Genomic DNA, 21,106 nt, shown 5'->3' with positions numbered 1-21,106 from the left:
TTTTTTATGCTTTGATCATCACCAACAGAATACGTTACACAGTACATTACACACATATACGGTCCGGAAGGAATTATTGGATCAAGGCAAGATTGATACCATATAGCCCTTACATTGACTAGGATGTACCCCAAAAAGAATATTCCAATTATCTGATCGTTCCATTCCAAGTATTGATGTCGATCGTGTCCATAACATAATCCACCAAAGAACATGAATCGGGATTGTTTGATTCTTATAAATCCATGCGTTATAAGCGCTCGTCATGCCCGACTAGGAAAAGTCCGCCCGGACCTATTTAATCGACACACATGCGAATACAGAGAGTTTCAAAGGATGTGCAATACAGGCCGCAAACCCACCAGGGAGCGGTATTGGACTTTTGCGATCTCAGACCCATTCCCAATGATAACACCAGGCTCCCTGGATGGATATGAATGGAAATAGCGAATAAAAGAAATAACGACCAAAACCCGACTATACTCTGGTCTGGCACTGAACGTTCGGCGAGTTAACCCGACTATCATCGGGTCTGGCGTGGAAAGTGTTAAGGCTCTTGTGATTTATTTTATGTATTTATTTTATGTATTTATTTTTCATTACATTTACATTTACATTTAGTCATTTAGCTGACGCTTTTATCCAAAGCGACTTACAAGTTCTGTACGACAAGTCATCAGGAAGGGTACAACTCTATCAGCTGAGTAACAATGTTCATCAAAATGTTGCGTGTTACAGTGTAGGTTAGTTTATTAGGACAAGTGCATGACAGTAAGGTTAGTTAGGGTTAGGTTTTTTTTTTATTTTTTTTATATTATTTAAGATAATGGTTGAAGAAGTGCGTCTTTAGTCGATGGCGAGAGATTGGACGGGATTCGGCTGTCCTAACTGGGGTGGGTAGTTCATTCCACCATTGTGGGGCAAGGACTGAGAATAGGCGGCTTCTCTTTGATGACCCTCCCGGAGCTTGGATAGGAGTAGGTCTGAGGCGGCCAGAAGATGCAGAGCGTAGGGTGGAGCAATTCTGTTTTGCTTAGGTTCAGTTTGAGGTGGTTGGTCGTCATCCAGGCGGAGATGTCGGACAGACAGGCCGAGATCCGCTCAGAGACGTGGAAATGTGGGAATGTATTTCATGTTATGGCTGCCCCCATTAATGATGTCATCAAATATTGTCTCATCTATCCAACAATGCAAAGTGTATCTAGGGCTGGGCGATAAAATGATAACGATAATTATCGCAATATTATTATTATATATATTTTAATAATCTATCGGTCGATAATAATAGAAATAATAATAAAAATTTAAAAAAAATGTGTGGCCTGCAACAGGGCAGTTTTATAACCAGAGATAGTGGACAGACTTGTCTTTCTTGCCTGCAACTTAAAGTAATGGCTTTGCTTGTCCAAATGACAATACTGACCAAATTGAGATTTCTTTTTCTCTTGTCCATTTATTTAGTTTGCTTTCTAATTTAAAATACAGTTTGAAACCGTCTGTACACAGTAGGCTATGTGTGCTAGCAGAGCTAGACTCCAGTCACGAGTCACAGTGCACATGTGCGGTGGTTTGTCCACCAAAAAAGCAGAGCCAGAACTATTCAACTCCCCTGGAGCCACAGCCAGCAGAGAAGCCTGTTTACTTTCGCTTTCAAACCAGCTGCAGCCTGAGAACTCGACTGTGAGGGGCTGTAACACGATGGCGGCAATGACAAAGAATTCCTGCAAAATAAACATACATTATATTGTAAAAAAAAAAATCATATCGCCCAGCCCTATGTCTATCCCATAATGCATCTTTTGCTGTTAGCAAGCATTAGCGCTAACTAGGGATGCCCCGATCGATCGGCCAGCGATCGGTATCGGCCGATATTCAGTATAAATATGAGATTGGTGAATTCCGATAATGCTTTATTTTCGCCGATCGAAAAACATGATCCAATTCTCAGCGGAGATCTCACTCGCTGACTTCTTTCTCAAGCACACCGCTGCTGCTACTGCAGCGCACTGCCCCTCCTCCTCCTCCTCCTCCTCCCCCTGCCCCTCCCAGACTCATGTCAACAGAGGCTCCGGCAATAGTTCTCCGTGAGACCTACGTGAGCTAACGTTAGCTACCTAGCTAACGTTACTGTTTAAACAAAACTACACAGTCAACTATTCACTTTAGTTTAATACATGATGCATTGTCTAACTGGCTAGCTACTGATAGCTCCTGATATCAACAAATGAGCATTTCAGTTTAAGAATGATAGGGATGCCCGTGCCGATCGATCGGCCAGCATGAGACCTCCGTTAGCTAGGTAGCTAACGTTAGCTCATGTTAGCTCACGGTTTTAACTAAATGACCCAGTAAATTAAATAGTTCACTTTATTTTAATACATGATGCATTGTCTAACGTCATCTAGCCGGCTAGCAGTAGCAACAGATAGCTCCTGATATCAATGTCTTATAACATAATTGACATTATTCGCTTTTGCAGCTGAACATTGGCTAATTAGCTATCATGCTTCATAACAACACTGCGAAGATGGCAATGCTGAATGTGATTTGACCAAAGCAGAGTATACACACAGACAGTGGAGCTGTTTGCAGATAGCGAGCATTTTGACTTGTTGCGTGGTGGCGATGTCTCGCAGATAATACAACTACAAGTATAATTATATAATATATATATTTAATATATAAAAAAATATATATATATTTAAATATATATATTTTTTTATAAAACCAAAAACGATCGGTATCGGCCGATATGGCTCATAGACGATCGGTGATCGGTATCGGTGGCAAAAAACGTGATCGGGGCATCCCGAGCGCTAACATTTGCTACCAAATAATATTTATCCATATTATTACAGCAAACGCTAGTTGGTGTTAATGGAAGATTAACAGTAGCTAGTGACAGCTGCAGCATTGGTAGCGGACTTTCACTTTTGGTAGCTAATATTATCGCTAATGCTTGCTAGCATCAAAAGGTGAAATTATGCCCAGTTCCGGCATTTGCAGCTTGGCCTACAAACAAGTGATTTTGAAGTTTCTTGGTTTGAAGTTTGTTTTTGTAGATCAGGGGGATGAATAAACAGCCCAGATAACCACCCTGGGGTAGTAGCAACAGCGGGCAGTCTCCCATTGTGTGTGTGTGTGCGTGTGTGTGTGTGTGTGCAGGTGCGAGCGCCTAGCTAGAGGAGTTCTGTGCCTTTGGTCTGCAGTTTGTTTTCATGCTGACTTGGTCTGACTAGGAAACAAAAATGAAAAGAATGGATTACCCGCCCGCCTCCCCCCCCGTTTCCCCCCCCCCCCCCCCCCTCCTGTGTGTGTGTTTCAACGCTGAGGCGATATCTTCATGCTGTTGATCTCTCATGAACAGACTCACTGATACCATAAACACACACATGCACATGCACATGCACATCACACACACACAGACACACACACACACACACACACACACACGCACACACACACACACACACACACACACACACACACACACACACACACACACACACACACACACAGTCATGCATGCACACAAATATGTAGATATGTAGATACTGTAGATGTCCCTCCCTCTCTCTATCTCTCTTTCTCTCTCGCATGCTTTCTCTCTCGCATGCTTTCGCTTTCGCTCTCTCTCTCTCTCTCTCTCTCTCTCTCTCTCTCTCTCTCTCTCTCTCTCTCTCTCTCTCTCTCCCCCCCCCACAAATATCTAGATACTGTAGATGTAAACATGCACATTCAGACTCATACACATGGTAAGAATTCAAGAATTAAATTCCCATGTACAGTACATGAATGCACACACACATCCCCACCCCACACAAACACAAACATATTCCCTCCCATCTCCTCTTCCTTCCTCCTCCCTCCTCCTGTGGCCTCTCGGTGCCTGCAAGCTGCTCCCTCGGTGCTGTGGACTGTTGCTGGTGACGTGTGTGTTTCTCATATCTGTCGTATTGCTGCTGCCGACGGCCCGCACCACTTTACTAAAGGTCCTGAAAGGTCACGCAGCGAGCTCTGTGTGTTTGTTCACACGTCACCTCAGAGGGGCTCATCGCTCATCTCTGTTTTGGAGGTGTGTTTAATTGTAGATGGCTGGAGTGTCACACGTCTAAGAAGAGAAGAGAGGAGGGGAGAGGAGATGAGGGGAGGGGGGAGGAGAGCAGAGGGGGGAGGAGAGCAGAGGAGAGGAATGCACTTGTGTTATTGTGAATGAGTGTTATCGGCTGGGTATTAAAACTCTATGGAGCCGCCCCAGATGTTACATCTGGGTGACGTCACATGTTCTCTGATCTTTAGCTTCAGGAGAGAGTGGTACATGCTCACAAATACTGACTCACATGTGTTGGTGTCCTTCAAAGGCCGCTGCTTTTCAACCATAACCCTGCCATTCAGTTGTGAATAGGACTTGTGATCATCAGACACAGTTCACGAGACACAGAACACATAGACACTACAGACAAAAGCAACGTTACAAAATGGTCAAACAAAACATCTGCACACAGAAAACGTGGTTACAATAGGCTTCACCATAGCCTTAAATATATTTAGTGTTACCAAGCTTTGGATCTTCAGATCGGACTGGAGATTGTTCCATGGAGATGAGATGAGGGAAGATGAGAATAGAGGATATGATGAGAGGAGAAGAGAGGTGAAGAGATTACATAAGGGGAGAGGAGATGAGGAGAGAGGAGATTAGATGAGGCAAGAGGAGAAGAGAGGAGATTAGATGAGGAGAAGAGATGAGATGAGATGAGATGAGGGAAGATGATAGGAGAGGAGATGAGATGAGGGAAAAGGATAGGATAGGAGAAGAGATGAGTTGAGATGAGGGGAGATGAGATGAGGGAAGGAAGTTAAGGAACGATTAGGATTCAGGTTATTAAAAAAAAGTTGAAATACCCCTTTAATGGTACATATCCTGCTACCTAGCAACAGTTTCCATTGCATGTTACTGGGAGTGCATTACAAGAGGGACACATGATAAGCACTAGTGGTGGTTTTACCACCGGCTAGTCCAGCAGAAGTCACTTCAGAGGCGTTGGCAGCAGGCCAGCCTGAGCGTGTTGACAGGCCTTGGCATAGAGAGCAGGGAGGAGGACAAGGGAACCTAATGATCTGATGAGATGGAAGAACTGCTGGCTGCATCACAAACACCACTAGTGTGCATACTAGGAGTAGGGCTGTAACCATGTATCCATTCACTGATCAACGTCATCGTCTTTAACACTTTCAGTGCCCAGCAGGGGGTGCACATTTAGTGCTTGAATGCCCACCATCCACTTCAATGTTAACGTTAATATCGCCTAATCTATGTTTTAAATTATGGCTATGTGTCTAATCTGCCCGTCGCTTATCAATGACTCATTTTCCAGTCAACATTGTCGAAGCGGATTTTTCTTTTATCGGTTCATTTCCGTTTTATAGCATTTTGAAAAGCCCTCGTTTTCAAGAAAAAAAAAGATTCTGTGATAAACGCCCTGGAACTGGAATATTCTAGAATGTTGTCATTTTTCGGCCTATTTATGAATCGTTTTCAAATAAACGCTAGATTATCGATAGTATGTGTACGTATGCACGCTGGTGCCGCGAGCTGAAAATCGATTCTCTTAGTTCCTGATCGCTCGCACAGTCAAACAGCCATATCACACAGGGGAAAAGCTTATATCTCAGTGAAAACAGGTCTGATTATCCTAAGACTGGTAAAATAGATTCCTTACCTGAGATCAAATGGTATCCAAAAAGATTATTCCAAAAGGGTGCATTACCATCTAGGAGACGATAGGGGGCGCTTTTTTCACATCTGAGCGCCTGGTGGGGCTGGTTTACCAACGGTAGACTCGGTTGATGAAATATGAATTCAGATCGCTAATAAAAAAATAAAACGATATTTCTCGTCGTGGGCACTCAATGGGGGGGCTGATAACACGAGTTATGTCGTGATGGGCATTCAAAGTGTTAAGATAGGTATTTTATTTTGAAATTCCCACCGCACGTCCGTGTCACCGTTTCCATCCAAGCGCACGTCCTCCTTGCTAAGCGCTCAGACAGTGCTAGCTGCTAGCTAGCGGCGCCAGGCGGATAATGGAAAGCGGCCAAGAAAAAGACAATGAGAATATTTGCTCCCCTCTTGGGAATAAATCAGCAGAGTGGAAATAATTTTGGTTTTGGAAGAAAGACGGGTCAACGGACAAAACACATCCTTACGCTGGGACCTCACCAGGCGCAAGCACACGCGGGTTTCGTGCGAGAACAGCGCGCGTGGCCGTCCACACCGAGTCCGACTTCAGAGCGGGCGAAAGCGCACGGAGGAAGGCACATTTACATTGGAACAGCTGTAAATGCCTAGTCTATATGCAAAGTCAGTCCCTGTTTGAAGATTTTTTTAAGATTTCCAGTTCCAGTGTTCTATTGTCCATTTTGCATGTATAACCAGTTATTATCTAATTAATTAGAATGTTCGAATACATTTTAGAATGATGAAATCAGTGTGACTGTACTCCTGTAAAAGTATAGTATGGTTTATTTGTATTGGGAAAGATACATTAGCTGGTTAAACAACATCTATTTGTGTGGTAATAATGCAGATATTGAGTGTATTTCTGTGAAAATGCGCATGGCGCACGCCTCTGAATCCAACCAAAGTGTAAAGATTCGCTTCCCGCCTGCGAGTCGCCTGCCCGCACACTACCGGTGTGAACAGCAACGCCCGTTAACATGGGAGCGAAAGTGAAGCGCCTCACGCCCGCGTCCTGCGTTCGGTGGGTTTGGGTCGTTATGCAAACAATGCCGTTACAAGATAAAATACTCTGGAGATGAAACGTACTGTACCTGGCCGGGCTTCGCACTAACGTGTCAAGTTCACCCTGGAAGCCTTAGTGCTCAATTCAGATTGATTGCTCAGATCTGATGTTTTTTGTTTGGCTCTTCACATTATTCAAAAAACGTGGCCAACACGTATGCACCATGTAACGGATCAGTACTTGGTATCGGTCCCTACCTTTTTTTCAGATAATCAATCATTATTTACGATTTTAAAAATCTAAACACGGTAGAATAACATATATAGACAATGTACCCACGGATGTATCTCACAGCTCCCTGTAGAATAAAGCTCTCTCCTAGTGTGTAGAATAAAGCTCTCTAGCTCTCTCCTAGTGTGTAGAATAAAGCTCTCTAGCTCTCTCCTAGTGTGTAGAATAAAGCTCTCTAGCTCTCTCCTAGTGTGTAGAATACAGCTCTCTAGCTCTCTCCTAGTGTGTAGAATAAAGCTCTCTAGCTCTCTCCTAGTGTGTAGAATAAAGCTCTCTAGCTCTCTCCTAGTGTGTAGAATAAAGCTCTCTAGCTCTCTCCTAGTGTGTAGAATAAAGCTCTCTAGCTCTCTCCTAGTGTGTAGAATACAGCTCTCTAGCTCTCTCCTAGTGTGTAGAATACAGCTCTCTAGCTCTCTCCTAGTGTGTAGAATAAAGCTCTCTAGCTCTCTCCTAGTGTGTAGAATAAAGCTCTCTAGCTCTCTCCTAGTGTGTAGAATAAAGCTCTCTAGCTCTCTCCTAGTGTGATACGTCGGTGTAATGCTCATCAGCCGCCTGTCAGCCGCCTGAAGCAGCATCTCAGCGAAATAAAGAAAAGAAGGAATATAGAGAAGATGGATGTTTTCTTACCGCAGAACAGAGAAGAATGAATATAGAGAAGATGGATGTTTCCTCCCACATCCTGTCCTTTCTTTTCTGCTCTCACTGCGGTGGCAAAGACTGTACTGTACATGATTATTGTAACGTTGTAAATGTGTTTCTATTGTGTGTAGTGGTCTCTGTGCATGTTTGTGTATTTTGTATGTGCGTGTGTTTGTTAGTATGTATATAAGTATGTGCATAATGTGTGTGTGTGTGTACACACACAGGCATGTTTGTGTTCAGATTGTGCTCGGTTTCTGCTGTGGGGTGTAAACCCACACCTACTGTACCTTAACCCTGACTGTAACCTCATTGGACCTCACGCCCCACCTTAACCCTGTCTGTAACCTCATTGGACCTCACGCCCCACCTTAACCATGTCTGTAACCTCATTGGACCTCACGCCCCACCTTAACCCTGACTGTAACCTCATTGGACCTCACGCCCCACCTTAACCCTGACTGTAACCTCATTGGACCTCACGCCCCACCTTAACCCTGACTGTAACCTCATTGGACCTCACGCCCCACCTTAACCCTGACTGTAACCTCATTGGACCTCACGCCCCACCTTAACCCTGACTGTAACCTCATTGGACCTCACGCCCCACCTTAACCCTGACTGTAACCTCATTGGACCTCACGCCCCACCTTAACCCTGTCTGTAACCTCATTGGACCTCACGCCCCACCTTAACCCTGACTGTAACCTCATTGGACCTCACGCCCCACCTTAACCCTGACTGTAACCTCATTGGACCTCACGCCCCACCTTAACCCTGTTTGTAACCTCATTGGACCTCACGCCCCACCTTAACCCTGACTGTAACCTCATTGGACCTCACGCCCCACCTTAACCCTGTCTGTAACCGCATTGGACCTCACGCCCCACCTTAACCCTGTCTGTAACCTCATTGGACCTCACGCCCCACCTTAACCCTGTCTGTAACCGCATTGGACCTCACGCCCCACCTTAACCCTGACTAACCTCATTGGACCTCACGCCCCACCTTAACCCTGTTTGTAACCTCATTGGACCTCACGCCTCACCTTAACCCTGTCTGTAACCGCATTGGACCTCACGCCCCACCTTAACCCTGTCTGTAACCTCATTGGACCTCACGCCCCACCTTAACTGCCCACTGGACACGGTTAGGCCTAACAAAATTAATAGTTGGTTTCAGGTTGGTTGTCAGTTTGGCCATGGGTAGGTAGGGAATTTATTTTATTTAATTTTTTTATTTTATTCTTTCCCACGGCGACTATGGATAGGGAATTTCTTTATTTAATTAAAATGTTCACAACAACATGGATGCATGTACTCTGCCAGCATGTTTAATATCCATAATACTAAATGTTTGACTAAGATTTCTATGAAACTTTATTCTATAAAAAAAAAAAAAAAATCGGATTTTTTTTTTTTTTTTTTATATAATTTTTTTTTAAAACTCATAAAATATATCTGGTCGCACCTAAATCGGCAGGGTCGGTCGGCAACCTGAAACCAACAATTATTTTTGTTAGGCCTTACGTGGTACATGAGATACCAAGTCTTTAGTGAATCCCTTTCTGACGCAGCAGGAAGCCAGGCCATGGTGGGGCGGGATACCCTGTTCTATCCTTAACTGCCCTCAAACCCGTCGAACATGTGGAATATTTGAATCATATGTATTAATAACTCAAGTTGAACTACACCCAATTTCAGAATTCATACACGTCATACCTGTGTGTTCCAGAAACCCCTGCAGCCGGACATGGGGCATAACTCGCTGGCTAACTTCCAGATAGAGAAGAAGATTGGACGAGGCCAGTTCAGTGAGGTGTACAGAGCCAGGTACCTGCTGGACAACACGTCAGTGGCTCTCAAGAAGGTCCAGGTGAGACACTCACTCACTCACTCACTCACTCACTCACTCACTCACTCACTCACTCACTCACTCACTCACTCACTCACTCACTCACTCACTCACTCACTCACTTGACACGGTCAGATTAGGCCGGCGCGCACGATTCTATTGGCAATTTTGAGTCTTTGAAATGTTCTCTTTCTGTTTCCTTATTTGCAAAACTTAATACGACAGTTGTGTCGGAGGGGAGTGGCTAACACAGAAATGACAGTTGGCACCAAAATCCATTCCGAGACAACAGGCCCAGTACTTTGTTGGCGATGTTAAAATATGCCAAAAAACATTAATATCTTTGGAACCGTTTGTGTTAAATTTGATCTGAATCGGGAGATTATCTTCTAAATCAAATCAAATAAAATTTATTTGTAAGGCCCGATAACTTAATGTTAATGTCCCCCTTCTCTCCGTCAAAATGTTAAGTGTATCTCTCCGTCGCAAGGCTGGCTGGCAGTGCGCATAGATTAAGGCATCTACTCCATTTGGCGCTCCGCAAGTCTGCAAGCTTGCGCATAATGGAGTATAGAGAGAGGGCTCTATAGCAGAGGTCCCCAACCATCGGGTCGCAGACCGGTACCTGGCTGTGGATCATTTGGTACCGGGCCACAAAGAAAGAATAAAGTTGTTTAAAATTAAATGTATTTTATTTTCATTAGTCTTTTGTTTCATTTTCACTTTCATTTTATTTAGAAAAATGGCCACTTCCGCCCACACCTCACTCCCGCGTACTTGACTGAGTCGCAGGTTTTTAATAAAAGCTGGCTGGCAGTGCACATAAGGCATATATAATTTCTCTAACGCAGTGGTTTTCAAACTTTTTACACCAAGTACCACCTGAGAACGTAGCTGGCTCTCCAAGTACCACCATATGACCGACGTTAAAATACAGTCTATTCAGCTATGCACAGTTCACGCAGGAGGCAAATGTATTCCTAATACCATTTATTTATTGTTAACTTTTGTCAGACACAGCCACAATGTACAAAGGGGTAGCACTAGAACTAGCAAACTCTTCCACACAACTCATACAATGCAAGGGGCATTGAGAACATAATAACTAACATTCTCACATAGCAAGTGAGAAAATTAAGAACAACTGTATTTCAGCAAATGTACTTAATTCTCTCTCTCTCTAAATGTTACCCTTTAAATGCCAGTGTTTGTGATGGGCATCACAAATTATTGTAAAAAAAAAAAAAAAAAACGCATATTCAATACATTTTCGAATTGTAACCCTTTAAATGCCAGTTTGTGTGATGGCATCACAAATTATTGTTAAAGAAACACACAAAAAGTTAAATATTTTCAATATATCAAATGCAAAGTAAATTTTTCTGGGGAGGATTATTACAGGCTAGGCATGTGTCAATGATTAGCAACAACAGACATTTTTATGGATTTTTAGTTTTTTGTAATGTCAGATTTAACAACAAATCTTTTCAGAAAAGAGGGGTATTTCATTTTTTATCTGACATTACAAAAAAATCTAAAAATAAAAATGGTTATGATCAGGGCTGAAGTTGAATAAAAGATGTATGACTGTTTAGACTGCATTACTCTCTGTCACATTGATCTCCTGGTTGTGCCCCACTTAGCTTATCTAACTATCGCGCCGCCGCAACTAGAAACACTGGCCTGGCCGCGTCAATACTTTTACCAACGGATTTCCAGTAACGCATGCGCGTTCTGCGATCTGATTGGCCACTGACGTTTCTGGTCGTGTGACATGTGTGGCCAATCGTGTAACGCCTGTTTCTTTCACCGGTTAAGCTTAGGCACTCTTTCAAAGTTGGTTAAGGTTAGAGTTTGTCTTAGAGCAGGGCGATAGAACACCAGCCCTGATTCCAAACTCTAACCTTAACCAACTTCGAAAGAGTCGCCTAAGCTTAACCAGTGATAAACTAGGCGTTAGGTAGTTTGCATGCCGTTCGAGGCGGAAATGGGCAAAGACACAGGCGTCACGCGATTGGGCGCACATGTCACATGACCAGAAACGTCAGTGGCCAATCAGATCGCACCAGAAACATCAGTGACCAATCAGATCGCAGAACGCGAACACGGAACTGGAAATCCGTTGGTAAAAAAATAGACGCGGCCTGGCCTGCTTCTAAGTTCAGTGGCCTGACAAATTAAATTTTTATTTTTTATTATATATATATATATATATATATATATATATATATATATATATTTTATCTTTTCTTTTTAAGTACCACCAGCAGTACCACCAAGTACCACCAGTGGTATGCGTACCACAGTTTGAGAACCTCTGCGAATGCATCTGCTGCTCGCTCATAATGGAGTAGATAGGCGCAGAGAGGCGGCTCCGTCACTGACTGAGGCCAGCGCACACACAATACACACATACCATGGAGCGACTGTTAACTGTCTCTCACATCATAATAACAAAGCCACATTCCTTCTCCCCTGCAGCTCACCTGGAGAAGGTGCTAGGTGGGGGAGGGGTTAGGTGTGTTGCATTGTGGGTACAGTAGTCCTGCATGCATCGTTAACACTTTCAATGCCAACAACGAGATAACTCGTTTGTTCATGCCGACCGTTCATTGCCAACGACGAGAGATCTTGCTTTTTTTTATTAGCGATTTTAATTCATATTTCATCAATCTAGTCTCACGTTAGTGCTGCAAACTCTCTCTGAGCTCCATTGGGAAAATACCACCCCCTATAGTCTCTCCCTGTGGTACTGCACCCCTTTGGAATGGATTGAATGAAACATGGGGGAAAAAAAATCCTGCTTCCTCATTTTACTTCTCGGGCAAGTCACCCGAGAGGATCGATTCATTGCCGAGCCCCAGAACAGCGTGGAATACATATTTCCAGTACCCAGCGTTGGATCAATAAACGCAATCGATATTTGGAATGGCCATCAGGAATTGGAATAATATTTTTGGAGAACATCTGATCTGAGGTAAGGAATCTATTTTACCAGTCTTAGGATAATCAGAGCTTTTTTCACAGAGATATCAATGTGTGCCCTATGTGTATGTGTGTGCGTGTGTGTGTGTGTGTGTGTGCGCTGATCAGGAAATGAGAGAATCCATTTTTCAGCTCGCTTCTATAGCGTGCATAAGTACACATATACTATCGATAATCTAGCGTTTATTGAAAACGATTAATAAATAGGCCGAAAAATTACAACGTTTTTTGTGTATTCCAGAATATTCCAGTAAAGGGCGATTATCACAGAATCTTTATATTTTCCTGAAACTTAAAAAAACAAGCTTTTTTCAAAATGGTATAAAACGGAAATGAACCGATTAAAAAAAAACAATCCGTTTCGACAATGTTGACTGCAAACAAGTCATTGATAAGCGATGGCCAGATTAGACACATAGCCATAATTTAAGACATAGTTTATGCGCTTGCAAATATGAGGGCTCTATCATTGAAGTGGGTGGTGGCATTCAAGGGGGGTAAGGCGCACCGCATGGCTGGCAATGAAAGTGTTAAGAGAAACAGTCCAAGCCTTTGAAGCGCTGCAGCTCTAAACAAGCGATTGTGGTATCATCTTGGTTAATAAGACATAGATTGAAAAGTATCCGCCCGATTTGTATAAGTGATGCCTTATTTTCAAGGTATGAACCTCTACTTTTATATGATGTAAACATTTGAAGATTCCTCAATAAGACCTAATGTCTGTGCCTGGTCACATAATATGTACAATTAAATTTTTTACAATTTTGTCATTTAGGCCGTGTTCACATCTGAAAGTCCACGGATAGCTTGGACTTTCTGGTGGACCAAATGTGAGAATGATACATTGTTTGATTTTGGTTTGCGTTCACACTGCCCTTTTTTGAGCGAACCTAATTTGTAAACAAAGGACATGCAGTCGCCAACTCGTTCATCTATTGGACAGATCAGTCGCCTAGGTCATTCATTCTATTGGACAGATAATGTTCGGGAAAATCACGCCTGAACAGCACACGCTCGCTCGCACACACACACACACTCTCTCTCATGCTCGCTCGTACACACACACACACACTCTCTCTCTCACTCTAACGCACTGCACGCTCTCTCTCACACACTCGCTCTCTCATGCTCGCTCGCACACACACACACACACACACACACACACACACACACACTCGCACACTCTCATTCACACTCACTTCTAAAAATCCTGTGCATCCTAGATTAGGTACTATATAAAGTTCGATTGCGTTCACACCAACAGCAAACTGCACCATGCTCCACTTTGAAAGGGACAGAGTCCCAACTTTTCAAGAGGACCATGGTTCGGTTGTTTGGTCCTCACAATAGTTTGGTTTGTGTTCACACCTCTCCAAACAAAATAGACTATTGATTTAAACTTTAAAAGGACCATGGTTCACTTAAATCGGACCAAACAGGGTAGGTGTGAACGCGACTGTAGTTGACGCTTTTATCCAAGATTTACAGATTGTGAACAACAAGTCACCAGGAGGGGTACATCTTTTTATTTTTTTATTAATCAAATTTTGTTAGATTTTTGTTTTGTCTGTACACGTTTTCTTTTTTGTTTTGTTTTTCTATGGCATGTTTCTGTAAAGCATGTACACCCCCCCCCCGCCGGGAGACTGTGAGGCCTGCCAGCCTATAGGTAATACCATGGCCAAAAGAAAGAATAACATAACATCTATTTCTCCTCCCTCTCCCCTCCTTTCTCTCTCTCTCTCTCCTCTTCCCCCCTCCCCTCTCTCTATTCTCTCCCCTTCTCCCCTCATCTCTCTCCCTCACCCATCCTCATCTCTTTCTCCCCTCTCCTCTCTCCCTCTCCATTCCTCCTCTCTCTTTCCTATTCCTCCTCTCCCTCCCTCCCTCTCTCTCCTCTTTCCCCCTCTCCCTACTGTACATCTCCCCCCAATCTCTCTCTGTCTCTCTCTTTGTCTCTTTTGATCTTAGATATTCGACTTGATGGACGCCAAAGCTCGGCAAGATTGCATCAAAGAGATAGACCTCCTTAAGGTAAGGAGGAGGGGGGAATCTTGGGGGGGGGGGGGTAGAGAGAGAGAGAGAGAGAGAGAGAGAGAGAGGTTGGCTTGATCAGTATCAGAGCAGTATCACTTATATTGAACAACAATGTTTCTTTTTCAGTTTCAAGAAGAAGAGCCTTTTGTTAGAAAACTAACAGTTTAAGCATGTGTATGTGGGCGTGTGTGTCTTTGTGATTGCACAGTATATCTGATTGTGTGAGTGCATACATAACATATATAATATATACATGTATGTGTATATGGACACTGGACAGTATGTTTGTGCATCAGTGTGTGTATGAGTTTGTGTTTATACACTCATGCTGTTGTCTTATGTGTGTGAGTTTGTCTATATCTGTGTGTATGTGTGTGTACAGTATTTATATGCATCTGTGTGTGTGTGTGTATGTGAGTTTGTGTTGATCTGTATGTGTGTGTGTGTGTGTGTGTGTGTGTGTGTGTGAGTACATCACCGGTGCTCCACTGCTCCATCCCTCCAGGCTCACATTGACTCTTTTCTAAAGCCAAAATCTATTGTTTTTCATCTCTGTCTCTAATGTTTAGGAGAGGGGCAGCGTGGCATCACCCTCCCTATCGTGTCTTTTTACTGTTTTAACCCCCTCCCCCTCTCGTCTTTCCTCTCTTTCCTTCTTTTTTCAAATGAAGCGTTTTCATTTATCAAACTGCCTTAAACAGCTTGTTGTTGCTGCTCTCAAACGCTAACCAGCAAATTAATGACCCAATAACTCCCTCTGTCTGCCAGATCCAACACATGTGCGTGTGTGTGTGTGTGCGTGTGTGTGTGTGTGTGCGCACGCATCTGTGTTGTGCTGTGTGAGAACATGTGCACATTATTCTGTGCACGTGCTCCAGGTTATCTTTTCTCTTTGTATCAGGAATACTCCCCTCTGTGTGTGTGTGTGTGTGTGTGTGTGTGTGTGTGTGTGTGTGTGTGTGTGTGTGTGTGTGTGTGTGTGTGTGTGTGTGTGTGTGTGTGTGTGTGTGTGTGTGTGTGTGTGTGTGTGTGTGTGTGAACTAGAAACACACGCACACACCACACACACACACACACACACACACACACACACACACACACATCAGGGAAAACAAGCTACACCAGCACCAATTAGTTCTTGCCACTCTGACACTTCTATGAAGCTCCCGGGGCTGCTCTGGCCAATCACAGACAGCGATACTCAGATGCCGGGAATACCCCATAGTGAGGTGTGATCTGAGTGGCAGATTGTTGATATGACAACACGAGAGAGCGGCGGGTGGAGGATGTGTACGTGTGTGCCCTCTCAGGAAAGGTCAAAGGTCGGGGGCAGGTGTCAACACCTTCACGAATCTAGGGATTTAACGGATGACGCAGATCAGATCCGTTATTTCCACCGGTTTTGTTAGACTCAATGGTCCTCATTCTCGAACCTGTTCGTAAGTACCTTTGTAAATATCTTGGTAAAAAAGTTGTACCAACAAATTTACAAAAATACTGAACGCATGAAACAATCTCCTTAAGTGGCCAAAATATTTGCAGCTGGATTCCCATGAATGAAATGCGTCACTCATTCTTAACCTCTTAAACCCAAGCCCTATTTTCTGAAAATTCGCCTAAAAATACATACCTAAGTAAATGGAAGATTGCTCCACTTATACAAGGTCCATCTGCATGTTCTTGGTATCTAGGGACATCTATGGATCTCAGGGAATGTATTCCCAGTGTCAGAAATATTGTGTCTGTTACTAGGCTTGAGTAAACTGTAATGAACCAAAGGAGAATATAATTTTATTTATTTTAATTTTTTATCTTTGACGGTGAATAACACCATGCTAAAATGTACCAGACATGAAAAATTCTCTCATTCAGCACCTTCTTGAGATCACGTGTACAAAAAAATCAAAGCAAATTAATAAAGGGCAGATGATTAAACAGAAGGTGTTGTAGATAGAGTACTGAATTCTGCCATCCAGACACATGCAATTTGAAATATGATTATAGAATATAGAATATCAGGCCTATAAATTACCTTATTATGGCCAAGTCGCATATCTATGGATCATGGCAGAGTTCAATCTGGATTTAGTATCACCAGGCGTGCAGCAAAAACAGTGAATGAAATCTACTGTAAATACAGTTACTTTTTTATAATGTAAATTTATAATTTTTCATCAGATTGCAACACCGTTTTTTGCTAGACGTTCACAGAAAGATAGAGAAACTTAACTGCATTCTTTTTTTTATTTTTATTTTTTAGCTTTTTCCCCCTCCTTTTTCCTCCGTTTTTCTCCCATCCCAATGTTAGTCGTTATGCCAATTCCCAATCCCCTTCCTGGCCGCTGCGCACCTACCCCCTACAGTCGGTCTGGGAGAGTGGAGGCTATCACATGCTTCCTCCGACACATGTGTAGCCAATCAACCGCTTCTTTTCACCTGGCAGCGCGAACTCTCACTGAGAGGGTGTAACGTGTGGAAGGATCACACTACCCCCCTTAGATCCTTTCCTCGCTGAGCAGGCGCCCCGACCGAACTGTAGTAGTCGCTGTTTACAATGACCAGGACCCCCCCACCGGCTTTCCCACCCTCTAACACTGCCAATTGTGTTAGTACGACGGCCGGCCAAGCCGGAAGCAACGGCGAGAGCTGGACTCGTTACTAGTATCTCCTGCGTTGGTGGCGAGCACCTTGCCCACTGCGCCACCCGGCCGCCCGAAACTAACTGCATTCTAATGTACGGCAATAACATTCAGGTTGGTTCCACCTGTGAGATATGATCCCGAAAATAAAGAGGAAAAAGAAAACTGAAAAAGAAGTCGGATGATTGACAGGGGCTGGCGTGAGCTGGGAAGTGTAGTTTTTTTTTATTATTCGAAAGCCAATCGAAAGCCCTGGGTCTCTTCTCTCAAAAGACTACACTCAGATTAGGTTGCGCCAAATCCTCGCGTCAATCCTCGCCTTTTTCCGACTCGATGCCCTGAGATCTCTATAAACGAATATTTCACTAATAACACTTAAAATCGTTGGTAAACAAACGTAGTGCTGAAAATATACACTTTGACTGCTGTTTTGACAGGGTTAGGGTCTTTACTCTTGGCTACATTTGGAGAAAAAAAAACGCAACATTAATTCATACAGTCTGTAGAGATGGATTTATGGCGTGATGTCATTCTCGTACCGGACCGTTCAGGCTTAAAGGGGAGATGAAGCATTGAACAATGTGATCCTAGTTTGTTTGTTGTGTACCTTGTGTAAGACAGGGTCCTATAATCAAATGTGAAATCCTGCTTATTTGTCTGAAAAATCAAATATAATTTCCCTGTTTTCGCCATGGGCGGCGCCATTTTAGATGGTGACGTCACAGTGTTGGTTTGGTCTGGCTCCTGGTTTACACTGCTGGTTAGCTGCCTAGTAAACATGGAGTGTCTTGAAGGTCAGTCAGTAAATGCAACGTTGCCTACCAAACAACGGGACAGCGGTGGTTCTTTTTGTATTTCTCCCGGCTGTTCAAACAAATTTTACCGCGTGAAAGAGAGAGGAAAGTTGATTCATTTCCACAAACTACCAGTGAAAAAAACAGTGTTGTTGGCACATTGGCTGGCTGCACTCAAGCGGCGCGATCCGCCTGTTGGACAGGGAATGAAGATCTGCAGCGAACACTTCATTGCCTTGGATTATGTTGTTGGGGGTGGGAGGTTTGTCCAGAAGACCACTAATCAGCTGAAGCCCGATACGGTTCCCTCGGTCTTCGACAGACAGACCGGCCCAGGCAGTTGAACCAGCGTTGCGGAGCATTTAGCCTGCTGGCTACCTAGCTACGGTTCAACCAGCGTCGCGGAGCATTTAGCCTGCTGGCTACCTAGCTACAGTTCAACCAGCGTCACGGAGCATTTAGCCTGCTGGCTACCTAGCTACAGTTCAACCAGCGTCGCGGAGCATTTAGCCTGCTGGCTACCTAGCCGGGATTCAAAGCCAACTAGCCGGCTAACCCAGCTCGCTAAATGCTGCATGTAGCTAGTTAGCTGAACCAGCAGGCTAAATGCTCCACGACGCTGGTTGAACCGTACCTAGGTAGCCAGCAGGCTAAATGCTCCACGACGCTGGTTGAACCGTAGCTAGGTAGCCAGCAGGCTAAATGCTCCGCGACGCTGGTTGAACCGTAGCTAGGTAGCCAGCAGGCTAAATGTTCCGCGACGCTGGTTGAACCGTAGCTAGGTAGCCAGCAGGCTAAATGCTCCGCGACGCTGGTTGAACTGTAGCTAGGGCTCCACGACGCTGGTTCAACTGGAGCTAGGTAGCCAGGTAGCTAAATGCTCCGCGACGCTGGTTCAACTGGAGCTAGGTAGCCAGGTAGCTAAATGCTCCGCGACGCTGGTTCAACTGGAGCTAGGTAGCCAGGTAGCTAAATGCTCCACGACGCTTGTTGAACTGGAGCTAGGTAGCCAAGTAGCTAAATGCTCCGCGACGCTGGTTCAACTGCCTGCGCCGGTCTGTCTGTCGAAGACCGAGGGAACCGCATCAGGCTTCAGCTGATTAGTGGTCTTCTGGACAAACCTCCCACCCCCAACAACATAATTCGAGGCAATGAAGTGTTCGCTGCAGATCTTCATTCCCTGTCCAACAGGCTGATTGCGCCGCTTGAGTGCAGCCAGCCAACGTGCCAACAACACTGTTTTTTTCACTGGTAGTTTGTGGAAATGAACCAACTTTCCTCTCTCTTTCACATGGTAAAATTAGTTTGAACAGCCAGGAGCAATACAAAAAGAACCACCGCGGTCCCGTTGTTTGGTAGGCAACGTTGCATTTACTGACTGACCTTCAAGACACTCCATGTTTACTAGGCAGCTAACCAGCAGTGTAAACCAGGAGCCAGACCAAACCAACACCGTGACGTCAGCAACAAAATGGCGACGCACATGTTCATAAATGCTACATAAATGGACATAACAAATCGTTTTTTCTTAGAAACGCCTTATTTTTATAACGTGATTTTTTTTCTGTGGTTTATCTAAATACTAATTTGATGCTATGACTATGTTTATATCGCTATGCTTCATCTCCCCTTTAAGAGGTTAAATTGCAATGCGCCTTCTCGTACATTTGAATTTGCATACATACACGCCCTCCAGCTCCTTATAAGGCGAAGGAGGCGTGTGCACAATGGCGAGGGCTGTGTGCAAAACAGCTCGAGAGGTGCAAAGTAAAGTGCACTAGTAACATACAATGCACAGGCGATGAAACCCAGACATCTCATTTAGTAATATCAATACTGAACGACTGCACGCTTGCCGTTCAGTATTGACATTACTAAATGAGATGTCATGCTAATATGTCATGTTCTACAGTAGGACTTACTACTATAATACCTAATAACACAAGTCATTAGAATAATAGAAGCCTACTTTGCTGGAACGATTCATTTCACACGTATACAGTGTGTGTGTGTGTGTGTGTGCTCGTGCGCTGAGGCTGAGGCTGCCTCACTAAGCCATTTCTCCACACAATTATTTAGTTCTAGCAATAGGAATACATCAAACCAACGATTAATAATATGAACATATATACAGACGAGGTGATGGTCTACATGTCACATGGGTGGTGCCACTATACCAGGGCTTCTTCACTAATCCATTGATTTAATCAACAAATCTGCAAAATTGTGTTTCACGCTTGCACTCATGCAAAAGACCTCTTTAAATATTGTGCTTACAAATTTACTAAGTTGACTAAGACCAAACCAACCAATTTAATTGATTAACGGAGCCACTAGCCTTTAACACATTGAGTGCCACGCCCCTTCCGGGAAGTGACCACTTCCGTGCCGCCCATTAACCCCATGTAAACGTAGTTGTAGTTTGTAGAACTAAACCTATATTTTATAGTATCGCCATGGGTCTAATAACGCCCTCGAGTCTCATTGAGCTACTTCTGGTCAACGTGCAAAAAACTGATTCTTTTTTCATCCGTACATTTCCGTTTGATACCGTTTTGAATATGAACATAGTCCGGCCGCTTCTGAGAAATTCCAGGGAAAAGACACAAAAACAGCGTTTTTGTGTAATTCAATAAACACGTTGTCATTTTTCGCCTGATTATTGGATCTTCCTGAAATCAACGCTAGATCATCACTATTACTATTATCCTTTGTGGTGCGCGCATGCAATGTGGTTTAACCCCCCCCCCCCCCCCCCCCCCCTCTCCTGCATCCCAACGGCAGAACAGCCAGACACATAAACACATATAGCTTCAATCGCAGTAGAAATAAATATCAGATCAACGCAAGCTTTCATATATAGTGTCCTTACCTGGTCTCTGAAGTAATGAAAAAAAAAGAATCCAATAATCTCATCGCCATTCCAGTTATCCACAGCGATCGTGCCTCCGACGTTATTGGGCATTGCTCTTCAACGGGCGGGCGTGGTCAGTTGTCCAAGCCATCCCTATAAGCACGTGTTTTGCCGGAGTGTTTAGGACCCGCCCCCACACCGCAGCTCGGTATAGAAAATAAACTAACCCTGGTCTAACCGGGTGCATTACTGGCCGAAGGCGTTAGAGGT

At 44.0% G+C, this 21,106-nt stretch overlaps 1 protein-coding gene across 1 annotated transcript in view; it reads left to right on the top strand.

Annotated features, from left to right (window-relative positions):
• nek7 (NIMA-related kinase 7) overlaps positions 1-21,106 on the top strand; it is a gene marked incomplete at its 3' end in the record, with an annotated part of 220,900 nt that overhangs the window by 20,803 nt on the left and 178,991 nt on the right. Inside the window, exons 2-3 of the mRNA XM_084311227.1 lie at positions 9,408-9,548; positions 14,484-14,546. Coding sequence (XP_084167353.1) covers positions 9,408-9,548; positions 14,484-14,546 — 204 coding nt within the window. The remainder of the gene's footprint in view (positions 1-9,407; positions 9,549-14,483; positions 14,547-21,106) is intronic.

This window comes from Notolepis coatsorum, assembly GCF_963971535.1.
Source record: "Notolepis coatsorum genome assembly, chromosome: 3".
In the NCBI taxonomy this organism is placed as follows: domain Eukaryota; kingdom Metazoa; phylum Chordata; class Actinopteri; order Aulopiformes; family Paralepididae; genus Notolepis; species Notolepis coatsorum.
The sequence above is the reverse complement of the archived record's forward strand: the minus strand, read 5'-3'. Positions and strand labels throughout refer to the sequence as shown.